The sequence below is a fragment of the Ahaetulla prasina genome, chromosome 7, assembly GCF_028640845.1.
Source record: "Ahaetulla prasina isolate Xishuangbanna chromosome 7, ASM2864084v1, whole genome shotgun sequence".
Lineage (NCBI taxonomy): Eukaryota > Metazoa > Chordata > Lepidosauria > Squamata > Colubridae > Ahaetulla > Ahaetulla prasina.
In genome coordinates, this window is record NC_080545.1 from 92,051,058 (window position 1) to 92,067,291 (window position 16,234).

At 39.5% G+C, this 16,234-nt stretch overlaps 1 protein-coding gene across 1 annotated transcript in view; it reads left to right on the forward strand.

Annotated features, from left to right (window-relative positions):
- C2CD5 (C2 calcium dependent domain containing 5) overlaps window positions 1-16,234 on the forward strand; it is an 87,087-nt gene that overhangs the window by 18,306 nt on the left and 52,547 nt on the right. The window contains exons 6-9 of the mRNA XM_058190220.1: window positions 2,140-2,338; window positions 5,425-5,576; window positions 8,851-9,042; window positions 11,944-12,029. Coding sequence (XP_058046203.1) covers window positions 2,140-2,338; window positions 5,425-5,576; window positions 8,851-9,042; window positions 11,944-12,029 — 629 coding nt within the window. The remainder of the gene's footprint in view (window positions 1-2,139; window positions 2,339-5,424; window positions 5,577-8,850; window positions 9,043-11,943; window positions 12,030-16,234) is intronic.

The window sequence follows — 16,234 nt, forward strand, 5'->3', positions numbered from 1 at the left end:
GCAGTGGCTTCATCACTGGTAAAATATGTACAGTATATGGCTGCTGCCCCGTTTTGCAGCTTGGCCACTGCATTCTGCAGCTGCTGCAGTTTCCAAGCTAAAGGAAATTTTGACTTTTGAAAAAAAAGGAAATGTAGCAAGGAAATCCCTATTCTTATAATTCGTTAGGAAAGTGCAATGAAACTAGTTTTAATTTCCTAAGAATCATAGAGTAGGGAAAGTCCGTACAGTAGAGTTAATCCAGGGGTATCCAAACTTGGCAACTAAGACTTGTAGACTTCAACTCCCAGAATTCCTCAGCCAGGAAAGATGGCTGAGGAATTCTGGGAGTTGAAGTCCACAAGTCTTAAAGTTGCCAAGTTTGGACACCCCTGAGTTAATCTATACTTGGGCAGGGAACTATGGTCTTTTTATGACTTGTGGCCTTCTAGAATTCCTGAACCAGCCATGTTGGCTCAGGAATTCTGGGAGTTGAAGTCCACAAATCATAAAGGGACCATATATCAAGGAATTGCACAGCAAGTGTCCAAATGAGGCCAGAGACATTGATATGAACTTGTAGTTTTATACAAATAAATATATTTAACATTCATATTTACACCCAGACAAGATAGTCAGGAACACAAGAATATCATGAGGTAAATTAATCAGCATGCAGAGCACACAGAAGAAAAAGGGGGGGGGGAAGGGAAATGTCAATCATAGCGCAGATGGCCTCTGCATGAGTCAGCACTCTCCAACCCATCCACTATAAATGTGTGTTCTGGCCTCTTGTACACTTTGCTTTTCCAGCTATTAAATTTAATATCCTGACACCATAGTTCCCCATCTCTGAGCTAGAACAATCTCCTGTTCAGTGCGGGATTTGCTAAAGCGTTTTGGTGGGATGGGAGATGGCTTCTCCAGTCTCTGAAGGTTTCCAGTGAATAGTGAATGTCACTTCACTGATGGAGATGCCTTATCTTCAGCGAATTTTTTTTAGTATCTTAAATTTTATTTTATTTTATTATTTTATTTTCCTTTCCTTTCCTTTTTTTTTTTTTTTTTTCATTTATATCCCGCCCTTCTCCGAAGACTCAGGGCGGCTTACACTATGTCAAGCAATAGTCTTCATCCATTTGTATACTATATACAAAGTCAATTTATTGCCCCCCAACAATCTGGGTCCTCATTTTACCTACCTTATAAAGGATGGAAGGCTGAGTCAACCTTTCCTTTCCTTTCCTTTCCTTTCCTTTCCTTTCCTTTCCTTTCCTTTCCTTTCCTTTCCTTTCCTTTCCTTTCCTTTCCTTTCCTTTCCTTTCCTTTCCTTTCCTTTCCTTCCCTTCCCTTCCCTTCCCTTCCCTTCCCTTCCTTTACTTTATTTTTATTTTTTTTTATTATTTGATTTGATTTTTGTCTTGGCTTCATTATTTTATAAGTAACTCAAGGTATCAGACATACATAAAACTTTTTCTGCTCCTATTTTACCCTCAACAACAACCCTGTGAGATGGGTTGAACGGAGAGAAAGGAACTGGCCCAAAGTCACCGAGCTGGCTTTCATGGCTCGGGAAGGACTAGAACTCACTATCTTCAGGTGATTGACCCAAAGTCGCCCAGCCAGCTTCCATGTCTAAGACAAGACTAGAACTCCCAGTCTCCTGGTGATTGGCCCAAAGTCGCCCAGCCAGCTTCCGTGTCTAAGACAAGACTGGAACTCCCAGTCTCCTGGTGATTGGCCCAAAGTCGCCCAACCAGCTTCCATGTCTAAGACAAGACTAGAACTCCCAGTCTCCTGGTGACTGGCCCAAAGTTGCCCAGCCAGCTTCCATGTCTAAGACAAGACTAGAACTCCCAATCTCCTGGTGATTGGCCCAAAGTCGCCAGCCAGCTTCCATGTCTAAGACAAGACTAGAACTCCCAGTCTCCTGGTGACTGGCCCAAAGTCGCCCAGCCAGCTTCCATGCCTAAGGTGGGACTAGAATTCATAGTCTCCTGGGTTTTAGGCCAGCACCTTAACCACTACACTAAACTGGCCTAACCTCTAGTACAATTTAGTGCAATACTGGGGTAAAATTGAAGTTCATTTTATCAGAGTTCAAAATCATTTTACATTAATTCTCTTTTAAATGATGCATGTTGTTTTTTTTTTTGACAGGAGAACTGCAAAGGAAGATTGGCCTGAAGGTACTTGAAATGAGAGGAAATGCAGTGGTTGGCTACTTGCAGTGTTTTGACCTGGAGGGAGAATCTGGCCTAGTAGTACGAGCCATTGGAACAGCCTGTACCTTGGACAAATTAAGTAACACCCCTGTATTCTTACCTGCATGTAATTCCCCATCCAAGGAGATAAAGGAGTAAGTATGAATTAAATATTCCCTGGAAAGTTTCTTTTGTGTATTCTTTTCAAATTCATACAGTGTTGCATGTTTTTTTTTGGTCTGCTTAAATATACACGCCCCTGTCTCTCTTTTATATTGACAACTTGTTTTGTGTTGAGAAACCTGAATAATTAAAGTGACCAGATGTTGTAGGAATAAAATGTGTGTCAGATGCCTCAGCTACACATAATTCTTGTAGTTTTGCACAGCATGATGGCGATGACATTAACCTGTTCTACATTCCAAAGTGTTTTCTCTCCTTAGTGGGTGATTGAAATTAAATTGCTTCAGTGGGATGTTTGTATTTTGCTATGTATTTTTTTGCAAATACATAGCACAGGACCTCTGTTTTTGGTATTTTTAGTATTTTAGTATTCTGAATGCAATTGGTGTACATGTACTTAAGAAAAAGTATTCAGTGTAATTCTAAGCTAATAAGTCATAACTGAGTGCTATCAGGTTTTTACAACTGTCTGCAACACTTTCCTCTCTCTTACTTAGAACAAATTAAGTTTTGCTGCCCTTTCACTTAGTTATTAGGCGGTTGGCCAACTCTGAGTTCAGTAGCAGTTGATAGAGTTCAACTTTTAGAATGAGCCAGAGAAATAAAAATAACACTGTGCCAATCTGAAAGTACTTTGTTTGGGGAAGCTAAGCACCAATGAGAATATATTACTTTATGTCTTCCAATTATATAGCTCTTTTTATTGAAATCTAAACAGGAAAAATTGCTACAAAGCAACACGAGATTATCTCAGACATGCTTACTGAAAATTTCAAAATTTCTCCACCATCCAGTCAGAGCTGAAGAAGCTTCTTGGATGAGAAGCAAAACATCTTCAAAGAAAAACCAGAAAGTCCAGTTGCCTCTTGAAAAAGGACCTTTGAGACATTTTAAATGTTACTTAAATTATACTATGAACCTTGTTGCTTTTTATAGTAGCACAAATCTTTCATTGATTTCAATGAAATCAATGCAATTGATTTCAATTTGCATACTTAGACATTTACATTGATCAGAAATAAAATTAAGTTGGTCCAGTTCATTTCTTTAAATTTAGATTTCAAAGATTATTGGGAGCTTATTTTTTAGCTTTCCAGCTAAATTATAGCTGGAATTAGCAGAATTATAATTGCATGGTAACTGAGTAATATTTAGCTGGGGTTTTTTCCCCTCTCAATTCTTTAGAGTAGGGGTATAAAACTCAAAATGAGTCAACTAGGGCACTGTATTCATTCCTCTGCGTAAATTCTGGAAACTTTTGTCTGTATATCTACTATTTTAAAAAAAAAGTTAGGCTGTCCTTCGTTAAACATCCATCTCCCAAATTCCTCTTCTTGATGTAAAAGCATTGAGAAGGAAGAGGAGGGTCATGTGTAATTATCGTAATAATGTCTTTCTTCACCTTTTCCATGTTATGATTATTAACTAGTTGCATGCTTAAGTGTTAAACTAACTAAATTGGCAAGCTGGAGCCATTGCATTAGTGGATTGAATTTTTAGGAAGCTTCCCAATTTCCCATTCACCCCCTGATTTAAATTGGTGGAATTTGGTTGAACCCTGGTGGCCTAGCGGTTAGAATGCAGTATTGCAGGCTAACTCTGCCCACAGCCTAGAGTTCAATCCTGACGGGGCTCAAGGTGGTTTCAGCCTTCCGTCCTTCCGGGGTTGGTAAAATGAGGACCCAAATTATTGGGGGCAATAGGCTGACTCTGTAAACTGCTTATAGAGGGCTGTAAAGCACACTAGGAAGCGGTATACAGGTCTAAATGCTCTTGCTATTAAATCTATGGGCCACATTGGGAATCCCCTGTAGACCTTATATTTGGCACCCCTGCTTCAGAGTTTGCTCTTCACAAACAAGCAAACCGCAACCTTCCAGTAACTAGAACACCCTAGAATATATTTTTTTTTAAATGTAACTTTGCCATATATTTTTTTTTTGTATGTATTTTTTTCCTCCCCCCTTTCCTTCGATCTTGGCTGCAAATTCTCTCAGGTCTCTGCTGGCTCATCCGCCCAACCACGGATGTCGTTCGACTCACAACAGTCCAATTCACACTGCTACTGGCTCACGGCTTACTCAGAACTTCTCTGTGTCTGTTCCCACTCTCATCTACACTGGTACGCGACTGCTCAGATTCAGAAGCTGGGGAGAGACAGGCGGCAGGCACAATGAGAGGCAGGCAGGCAGTGTAGGCAGGTACCTATATCCCTTAGAGTTCTTCTTCTCCAGATAAGTCCTTTGCATTCACCTGCTAAGTCAGAGGAAACAGGAGACCTCAAGGATAACTTCTGATCTCTCTTTTTTGCTTTATTGTGCATACCTGTTTTCTTTTTTCCTCCTCCCCCCCCCACTTTGCAATAATAATGTTTGCATCTCAGGTGTCTCTCTCGTAGTAGGGAGAGAAATGTACATTTTGATCAGGCTTCAGGCTTGATCATGATGTTCTCAAAAAGGGTTCTGTGCAAGATGTCTTAAACTGGACCGACAGGTAAGGCCTTGCTATAGGGTAGCAGCACTTGTGAGTACCAACGTCTGGGTATGATTCTCCTCTTTCCGCTTTGTTTTTAGCTGTGGCAACCTGCAAATGCAAACGGATAAGGAAACATATTTTTTGGGGGGAAATATCTATGCGTCTTTATATATATATATATATATAAAGATATATATAAATATATAACATATCTGTCTGTGTGTACATCAAGGCACAGATATATAACCTGCAACCATTGTTTTGTTTTCTTTTGTAAGAATCTGCATTCTTGCAGCCATGGTTTTTGATGGGTTTTATGTTCCTGTTTACTTTCCCGCTTTTCGATGCTTTATGCTTTAGCTGTGGTTTTTATTTTGCTGGTCAGTAATGCCCATCTGCCTCCACGAAGTTGTGCGGAGAACAACCTTTTCCAATGCCTGTGGGCATCGTAATCTAGCTTCCCACCTTAAGCGAACCATTGGCCCTGTCCCTTCCCGCTCCCTGTCCACATCCTGGTTTTGGGATCATCAGCCCGGTCCTTTGATGTAGGATCACTGAATCTGTTTCCACCTTCTTCTGGCAGGATTCCTTTCAATGAAGATCCCAACCCCAATCCTCATTCATCAGGACCCTCCACCCCTCTGAAAAACCAAATCTATTCCTTTTCACCTTCCAAGTCCTACAGTCGACAGTCCTCTTCTTCTGACACAGATTTGAGTTTGACACCCAAAACTGGTAAGGTGCTTCCACCCACGTTATTTTAATTTGTTTGTGGTTTGTTTTGCTGAATTTGTGTTGTTTCTATTTTAGCTTTTCACTCACGGCCTTTCTCTGTTTTGGGCATAAATATTATCTATTTGCATAAATCTTTGAATTGTTTACTGAATTATGTGACATCTTCTGCAAACTGACATATTAACCACTACCCTACAATTACCCTAAAGAATTGTCTTTTCATTTCCTCCACATCATATTGCAAATTATGGGAATTAAAAGTAACCATAATATGTTTGGGAGATAGTCTACCATGTCTTTCTGAATATGTACAAATAGGTATAACAAATTAAAACTTTCCTTGTACCTGCACGTCTTTGTAATCAATTGAATAAGGGCTGGTTGACTGTCGTTGGGGCTGCTTTGAAGACAACAATAAAGTATCCTTCATGTTACAACAATCTTTGATTTTCTAATTTAGAAAATGAAATTCCGTGTTCCGTTTTTACCATTGTCAAAACATGAGATATGACAAACCCAGTGCTTTTACAGGTAGCCCTTGACAAGACCGACCACTGTTGAGCCCAAAGTTTCCGTTGCCAAGCAAGATAGCGGTTCAGTGAGTTTTGCCCCATTTTACAACCTTTCTTACCACAGTTGTAAAGTGGGTCACTACGGATGATAAATTAGTAACATGATTGTTAAGTAATTTTGGCTTCTCCGTTGACTTTGCTTGATGGAAGGTTGCAGAAGGTAATCACTGTGACCATCATAAACGCCCGCTGCCAAGCATTTGAATTTTGATCTCATGATCAAAGTTACTTCTTTCAGTGCTGTCCCCAAGCAAATGATTGTAAATGGAGGACTACCTGTATATATGGAGAGTATGCATACCATACTGGAAACAGAGTGGAGCTGTTGTGGCTCCCGCCCCCGAACCTGGCCCCATGCCCAAAAGTGCCTTGGAGCCGGGCCTGCTGCCAGAAAGTGACTTGAACAGTGAGGGGGAAGGGCCATCAGGACTTACCTCGGAAGCACTGGCCTCCCTGGATCAGCTTCAGGAGCCAGAAGCAGGCCAAGCGAAAGAGATAACGAGGCCTCCTTCTCCTGACTCTTTCCCCCCCCCCCAGGCCACGCCTGCAGACCCAGCTGACAGCAATCACGCTTGGCTCAATCCCAGGTTTCTTAGGCAGGAGAGAACAGAACAACAGAAGCAGGGGTGGGGCAGGCCTAGGAAGTGCTGAGTCATGGAGCCACACCCCACAGGATATAAAAGGCAGCAAGAGCTGGTGTGTCTCTTTGTATCAGGCAAATCCACGGATGGACTAGAGCTGAAGGTTGTGACTCACCAGCGTCTTGGCAGCCAACGAGGGCTCTTGGCAGACGCTGGCTCTTTTGCTGCCAGAGCTGATAAGAGCCGGCTAATTAAGCCATCGTTCGGACAGAGGCAAGGAGGACATAACAGGAGCAGAATAACATCACTTTCATGTGACTGCTTTACTTTGCCTACAAACTCAGTGATTCTTGAGCTATTAGCCAGACTTGCCTTGAATGGCACGGAGAAGTTAATAAAAAGCCACCATAAACTATTGTTTCTAATTTATAACCACAACTCCGAAATGAGAAACAAAGTGGCTGTGAGAAAAGGCCTGATGAAATAGTAAGGTTTGTTTAATAGTTCATCTTGTTAGGCTGGGATTTAGTTAACTGAGTGTAAATCTCCCATTCCCTGCACATAGTTCTGTTTGTACTCTAAATGATGTTTGTACTCTAAATTACAAATATGGCAAGGCATTTTTAACAATATGACTTCACATATATATAATACTGAAATATCACGGCTTTAACAGAATTTATTTACACTGAGAGCACATGGACCAAGACAAATTCCTTGTGTGTCCAATCACACTTGGCCAGTAAAAAATTCTATTCTATTCTAAAGTAAACTCAACTCGTAATCTGCACACTTCTCGGTGGGCAAAACTCCCCCCTCCCCATACTTTTGCTTTCTTAAAATAGGATAATACAGGTAGTCCTCGACTTACAACCACAATTGGGATCAGAAGAACACCCGCCAGTATGATCGAGTTTATTGAATCCATAGTTCTGAAAATAATTCCATGAGTCCAGGGCAACTATAGATAGGGGACTCTCTCATATTGCATCGTTAAATAAAAAAGGAATTTGAAATGATCTCAAGTTCTATTTTCAAATACTTCCTGTCATTTCTTTTACAAACTAAAAGGTAGGAAATGCCAAAGCTCTGTAAATTATGTCTAGCATAGAACATAGAATAAATAATAGGGTTGGAATGAACCTTAGAGGTCTTCTAATCCAACCCCATACCATTCTAAACAAATGTCTGTCCAATCTCTTCTTAAAAGCCTTCAGTGATGGAACACCCATAACGCCTGGAGGAAAGTTGTTCCACTGATTAATTGTTCTAATCATCAGGAATTTTCTCCTTAGTTTTAGGTTGCTTCTCTCTTTAATGCTCTTCCACCCATTACTACTTGTTCTGCCCTCAGGTGCTTTAAAACAAGTCAGATTCACTGCTAATTATAATGCGTATGATTAGATGGGAGATTTAGCTCATTAAGTTTTTGAGTTATGGAATTTCGGACTCTTAAAACCGAGAATGGTGCTTTCCTTACTAAATCAACCATCTAATACAGAGTTTGAGTATTTTCTGAAAGAGGATTTTGGTGCTTACCCAGAAAGTATATATGTGGAGGAAAGTGAAAAGAAGGGAACACGGTTATTTATTTATTTTATTTAAAAATCAAAATGCAAAGTAACTTTTTTAAAATTGAAGGCTTTCAAAGCAAGCTGCTCCCATGTCCATCAGAAAGTGCAAAATCGTTCCGAAAAGGGGAATTTTACTTATTTATTGATTTGTTTTGTTGTTTGCACCATTCATCTCACTTCTGTAAGTTATGTGCTTTTTTTTTTTTAACTCTCACAGAAAATGGTATTCGTCTCCTGTAAAATCCATTCAGTTTGGAATAAGCTGCAATTAAAAAAAAAAATTAAAGCACACTTTCATGGCTTTAAAATAGAGCAATAATAGACAAGGGTTTCGTGTTCGTCACGTTGCATTTGTCATCCTGTGAATTGTAAATCCATAATGGTTCATGATGCTGCTCGCTGTCTGTTTTTTTTTTTTTTTCTTACAAACCTGGTTTTGCTTAATTCATTTTGCTTTTGCTTTTCTTTTCTTCTTGATTTCTTTCTTTTTTCCCCCTGTTTTGTCATTTTCTGAACTCTACCATCTCTTTACTGCTTTTCTCCGCAGCACTTCCCCCATGGGGACCCAAGATTTTCCTGCTTCCCAGTTCCCCAACCTTATCTTCTCGTTCCCCATCACTTACAAAGCCCCGTCTTCTCTACTCTGGGTCTAGCTCTAACCCTCTACGCGCTAGCCCTGTGAACCCAATTCTCAGGAAAAGTATTTCTTTCACTGAAGAGCTACTTCTGGCTGCTTCGGGTAGGATTACTCTTCAATCGCCTTGCTGGTTTGAGTAGTGGCACCAAGCGCAGTCTGAAAGCTTCTTATGATTTTTCCCCCAAAGACCCGTTTAAAATCCCAAAACTGCTGGCTACATGAGATTAATATAATTACTTCTCTGGGATTGGTTTTCCTTTCCTTTCCGCCCCCGCCCCCCAAATTTATCATGACTGTTTTTAAAAATCATTTTTATCGTGCCTTTTTAATCGTACTTTTCCCCTTCCAAAACTTTATGAGATAGATAATTGGCCTTTTTTTAAAATAAACAAATAAATAAATTGTGGTGCAGGCAGTCCTCGACTTACGACACTGTGGAGCCCAAAAAAATTCTGTGGCTAAGCAAGAGAGTTTTAAATGAGTTTTGCCCCATTTTACAATCTTTCTTGCCACAGTTGTTAAATGAATCATTGCAGCTGTTAAGTTAGTAACACAGTTGTTGAATCAGTCTGGCTTCCCCATTGAATTTGTTTGTGAGAAGGTCACAAATGGTTATCACATGACCCGGGACATGTGAAGTAAATGTGATCCCTCGCAACGTAAATATGAACCAGTTGCCAAGCATCCAAATTTTGATCACGTGACCATGGGGATGCTTCAGCGGTCGTAAGGTGTGAAAAGTGGCCATAAAGTCACTTTCTTCAATGCCACTGTAACTAAGCGAATGGTTGTAAGTCGACAACTACCTGTATAGCCATCCATTTCTGGCCATGTTTCGATGCTCCTCTGTTTCAATTGGGGGGAACATTTCTTCTTTTTCTTCTTTGTCGTCTTCAAGTCATTCATATTACTCTGTTGACCATCATGTGGCCATCAGTCCTGCATTGTTTTTTTTGTACCTGCAATTTAAATGCCCTTCTAAATGTTCACGGTATAGATGTCAGTTTTGCCTGGCCTTTCACAAGGCTGTTTCAACGAATGTAAACTTGGTTGATGCTGTGGAGCAATATGGTTTGGGTTGTTCTCTTTCTGGGTGAAGTATGTTTCATTTCTACAAACAGCCTTCATTCCATTTCTGTCTTCGCTCTTAGTATCGTATAGTCCCTTGTCAGTCAGATTTGACAGCAAAAAAGAAAACTTAGATTGACTGCACCATGCAGAATGGGACTATATAGATGCTAATATTTGTTTCCTTATCCAAAAACAGCTAAAAATGGAGGTTTTAATAGGGCAGGAATGAACAGTAATCTGTAAATTTAATCATGCAGTGGTGTCTGTTTCTATTGCTGCCATTTGCAAAGATTGCAGATGTTTGCAGGACATCACTGTAATATCAGGGATTGGTACAAAATGAACATTTCAATTCAGATGAGCAGGACATCTTAAAAAGTCTCTGAAATTAGATGAATTGTTAATTTTGTCAGTTTATCCTCTATTATTAGACCAGGTAGGCCTCTCTAATTCCATCAATAGTGTTGAGTTGTAGGAATATGGCTACTTAATGTATTTAATGTATTAATGGCCGTAATGTTCTACTTTTGTCCAAGTCTTATTTTGCTGAAGCTCGCCCTGAACAGTTTGAAGAGAATTGAATTGTGAAATAAGACATTTTAAGAAGGCCAAGCACAATCGTTTGGGGTTACTGTTCTAGGCAGCATTAAGCCACCATGTCCCCTTAAACATATAAATGTCTTGAATAATAGAGCAGATTTCATTAAGAACCTACCAAGCAATTGTAGATGGACCTTGTAAATTAGTGTCCGTTTATATTCCCACTGAGCTTGTCCATATTCTTCTTTTTTTCACATAAACTGCAGGGTGAATAGTTTAACATAATGGCCAATCCTGGAGTTTTTATTGTTTCTATCCAGAGAAACGAGGATTTTTATAGTACCCCTCCAAAAAAAAGGAAAAGTTTAAAATCAGCTTTAATTCTAGTTTGTGTAATAAGCATATTGAATTGTACCCCTGGACGTAACCAACATACTAAGGCATTCCCCCTATTAATTAGTTTGCTGATGGTTTGTTAAGAGAAGTTAGAATTCTCTCCTTATTAGTTGTAAATATGGATCTTGGGTCTGATCCGTCCATTCAACTCACTATTATTAAGGGTTATTGTTACTGGGAGTTTGGTGTTTATGACAATTGGGGGTACCAAAGACTGATACTGGAAACTTTGAATTTAAATTATATCTTTATGACTTAAATACAACCTTTCCTGAATAAATTTAGCGGAATTACTCTGTAAACACTGATGTGAAATGCCTCATCATTTCAGCCTTGAGAATACATTGTTTTCCTTTATTCTTTTAGCTTTGTATGATTATACCCTTTTTCTAATAACTGTGTGGGCTTGTTAAATCAGTACAGAATTCCAGGTTTTAGTCCCTTTTTATGTCAAAATATCTATATGGTCTATATTTCAGAGTGTTTAAAGATGACATTATCACCCTGCAGTCTGAGATACAATGATTTTCACATGATCATGTGAACATCTTTGTATCTCAGACTGCAGTATGGTAATGTCATCTTTAAACCCTCTGAAATATTTAACTTTTGAATTCTTTTTTGGATTTTTTAAAAGTTCAAATTGGACTGAGGGGCATACATAATCTTCAGCCAACGGCTTGACTGAAGTTTTCATCTAACATCATCACGTTTAATAGTTTTTGCACATAAATCGTAGGCAATGAGCACGCTAATTATAATTAAAAACTATAGCCTGTTAAATGAAGCTGAAGCTTACTTTCCCCCCTAGTAAATACATCTTTTCATAAATTAATTGATACACAACTCTGGCTTTTTGACCATCCCAGGTTAGACTTGCACAGGGTTGTCTACATTTGCTAGTAATCAAACACGTGCCGTATTTTTAATATAACTTTGATGTAATGTCTATTAATTATGTGATTTCACTTTGACTTACGTGCTGATGTTCTTTAGGAATGGGAAGTGGTAGTGCTGGAAAAGAAGGGGGGCCTTTAAAAGCTCTGTTAAGACAACAAACTCAGTCAGCTCTGGAGCAAAGGGTAAGAAATTCATTAAATCCTGTTATATATTTGATGTATACCAGCACCATTGATGACTAATGCCATTGAGTTCACATTTTCTTGAAAAATGTGTAGGATTTCAGCCTAGAACTGTCCGTTTAGAAACATTCCTGTATTTTTCTACTGCTGTGCAGGAAAAGTGTACTTGAAAGTTGCCTTTATTATTAAGTAATTATCTTTCTGCTGCAATTGTGAATTATATAGGCTTGTCACCTTGTATTTGGACAGAGGCATATTCCTCTAAAGAAGAGATTTACATCATGAAGATTTTCATAAAGCTCATAAGGTTTTCATTGGTCTTTTGGTCTTTTTGCTGATGACATAGAGGTGTGTAATCAAGTTGACACTCCTGGGGTTATTCGTAACATGGAAGATGATTTGGCATCGGTGGAAAATTGGTTAAAAAAAAAAAGTGGAAACTGCAGTTTAACGTTTCTTAATGTAAGATCATGTGTTTATGGAAAAGGAATCTTCTGGAGGGGTACTGTTGTGTCTGCGCCCCCCGAGCCGGACCTCCTGCCAGAAAGTGACTTGGAAAGTGAGGGGGAAGGGCCATCAGGATTTACCTCGGGAGCACCGGCTTCCCTGGCTCAGCTCCAGGAGCCAGAGGCAGGCCAGGTGGAAGAGATAACGAGGCCTCCGTCCCCTGACTCTTTCCCCCCCAGGCCACGCCTTCAGACTCGGCTGATGGCAGTCAGGCCTGGCTGGACCCTAGGTTTCGTAGGCAGGAGAGAAGAGAACAACAGAAGCAGGGGTGGGGCAGGCCTAGGAAGTGCTGAGTCATGGAGCCACACCCCACAGGATATAAAGGCAGCAAGAGCTGCTGTGCCTCTTCGTAGCAGGCAAATTAACTGCTTAACTTAGAGCTGAAGTATTGTTTGTTCCTGGGTGGCTCATCGGCGTCGAGGGAGATAACAGAGACACTTGGCAGACGCTCGCTGTTTTGCTGCCAGAGCTGATAGTGCCGGCTAATTAAGCCATCACTCGGATGGAGGCGAGGGGGGACAGAACAGGTAAAGTACTGGAGGTACAGCGTTGGACAAAACAGCAGAAGAAAAGGGTTTAAGGTGTGCTCATAGCAGATGACTGCAAAAGAGTGAAGTGTGGCCAGGCAGCTATGAAGGCAGACGAAATTCTGGGATGTGTCACTAGAGCAGTGCTTCTCAGTTATTTTCTGTCATGCCCCCCTAGGAAGAAGAAAACATTTTTTGCGCCCCCCTCTGATTGGATACAGAGACATAAACACGGGGCTTAGCTTGTTATGACAGTGTTTGCCGAGGTCAAACGCGCCCCCCTTTACGGAACCTCGCACCCCCCCTGGGGGGCGCGCCCCACTATTTGAGAAGCACTGCACTAGAGGAACCACCAGCAAGAAAAAGGAGGACCTAATCCCACTGCATAGGGCTTTTAGTCAAACCCTATATGGAGCGCGGTGGCTCACATGATTAGGACTGGGTTGGAGGTTCGAGACCCAAGTGCCGCTGCGTGGCGGGATGAACTCCCGTCACTCACTCCAGCTTCTTGATGGAGACATGAAAGGAGCTCCCACAGGCGTAACCCGAACAATGGTGATGTCACTGGCTTAATCCTTTCAACCCGGAAGTGCCTTAAAGGGTGCTTCCGACACGAACTAGACAGGGCCAGAGCCCATTTGAAAATTCTGTGCCCAGTTCTGGAGACCTTACTTTAAAAAAAAAAAAAGATATAAAGATTAAGTAAGGCCAGAGACGGGCCACAAAAGTGGTGGAAGGTCTGACGGACAAAACGTCTCAGGAGAGATTGGAGGAAAAATTAAACAAAACAAAACAAATAAACCTGAATGCAAATATATATGCATCCTTTTCTCATCAGCCTATCTTTTTCATATTTCTATTTCAGTCAGCTGAGCTTAAACAAACAAGCAATAGCTCGCCTTCATGTGAGGAGCTACCTTCCTCATGTCCTATCCGCACACTTTAATTTTATATCTGTAAAAGTTTACGAGAAGCTATTTAAGTCTGATTATTAGAGCTGAAAACCACATTGTGAATAAGGAGCCCACGTTCCCTGGCGAATTTCAGATCGTTCGTAGCAGTGAAATTTTACTTCAGTGAATGAAGAGGGCTATGCCTAAAATTACATGTTTTATATGTCACGTCCCATTAACGTGTGGATTAATTCAAAATGAATAGCAGTAGCTTTGTATCAGTGGATAATTTTCTCCCCATTTTTGTGTTACCTATTGCTAAGGGAGGATCGCCTCATAAATTCTGTAGAAGGCGGGTATGTTCCAATTACTGTGTGACACTTCACCTCTATCTCTTTGTGTTCATATTTATTTTGAGACTCTTTTTTTTTTCTACCTTGGACCTTTTATTTGAGGAATTTGGAGCCGGTTATTATAAATTCCACATTCCTTATGCAATTGTTCCTAGGCAGAAAATTTTCGAGAAAGCTTTCCGGAGCTTTTAAACAGTCCAGTTGCTCCTTTGACCTTCCGCATGACTGTACATTTCATGTAACTTACCATTTTTCGTTGATTCGATTTTGTAATGTTTAATTTGAACGCTAACAAAGGGGGGTGGGTGGGAAGTGTTGACTTTGTTGACTTTGCTGCTTATCCTAATAATTTAGATCTATTGTGGATAATGGGTTTAGTCTTTCGGTTGATATGCAGTAAATGTTTTCATTCTTTACAAATGTTGACTTTGCAGTCTCAGTACTTAAATGTACTTTGTAAGTCACAATCATTCAATTTTATAAGAGGTTTTTAAATGATTTTGCCTTTAAAATGATGTATTAAAAGCTTCTTTACAAAAAACATGCATAGAGAATATGCATGATGCATGTTCAGATTAGCTTCATATTGGAACTATGATTTTTTTTTTATTTGCTTCTGCTTTCCCCCTATCAAATCAAGTCCTTTTTTTGGCATTTATAATGAAACATATCCAATAGTGACTCTGTGATCCTCCATGGGAAATACAATAGTATAATAGTTATCCTGAAATATAACATTATTTAACCTGTGTATCCTAACGAAACACCCCAGGTGGCAGTAGGAATTTGTAAACTTTACTATTTTTCATATGTATAATTTGTACACTGCAATAGAAAACGCTTTTTCCAGTAGGGTGAAAAACTGGAATATGTTGAATTAAGATATTAAAGCACAGAACTAATTCATTTGATGCTTTTCATTAGGTATGTTCTTCACATAAAAACATTTTTAATCTTCTCGGTCTAATAAGATTTTGTGAAAATAGGTCATGGATTTGCATATTAGTTATTCTACGTAAATAGAAATAAATTCAGCAGGGTCATGGCAGCATAGCCAGTTTGGCGGTTGGTATTTACCTAAAATGATCCCCCAATTAAAAGACGTAGATATCAAATTCAAGATAGTCTATGTTTATTCAGTGCAAATACAGTGAAACCTTGCTTAAACAGAATCTCAGTTATTCACTAATATCTCTTAAATACAAAAATAATTTGTCTTAGTAATTTTCCATTTGCATGTTAATTACATCTTGCAAATGACATTATGTAAAACATCTGTATAAACCTGGTCTTCTCTTGCAAGCAGTCCATTATATCAAGATCTGGAAAACTGAGAAAATTTCACTGTAAATGCAAAACGATTACTAGGTCTCCATGTTTGTTTATTTATTTATTTATTAAATTTGTATACCGCCCTTCTCCCGAAGGACTCAGGGCGGTTCACAGCCAATAAAACCACCATACATATAATACAAATTAAAAACAGTATAAAAAACTAATTCAATATACAGCCTAAAATTTTAAATACAATTTAAAAAAACCCATTTAAAAGCCCCAATTTAAAAGCCCAATTTAAAACTACATTTAAGCTGTTACTTCAGTTATTTTTTGTAGCACAACCTCACGGATGGGTTCAAAAGGTTCCACTTGAGATTTATAATTGAGTCTCACATTTGAACCATAAAGTGAAGCTAAGGTTTATATTAGCTTGTTGAGAAAATTTATTTTGGAACGGTAGTTGGAGAACCTTAGTGGATTTTAAACCCAAAGATCTTGGCAGGGATTTTTTCCCCCCATCTGCTTTCTTGTTTCTGTTTCTCCTTTCCCTAGATTTAAAGAAAAACATATTCCTTCATAAAATTAACTAATCTAAAACGGACTGTACTTGAAGGCATAGAGCAGGAGTCCTTAAACCCCACTCTATG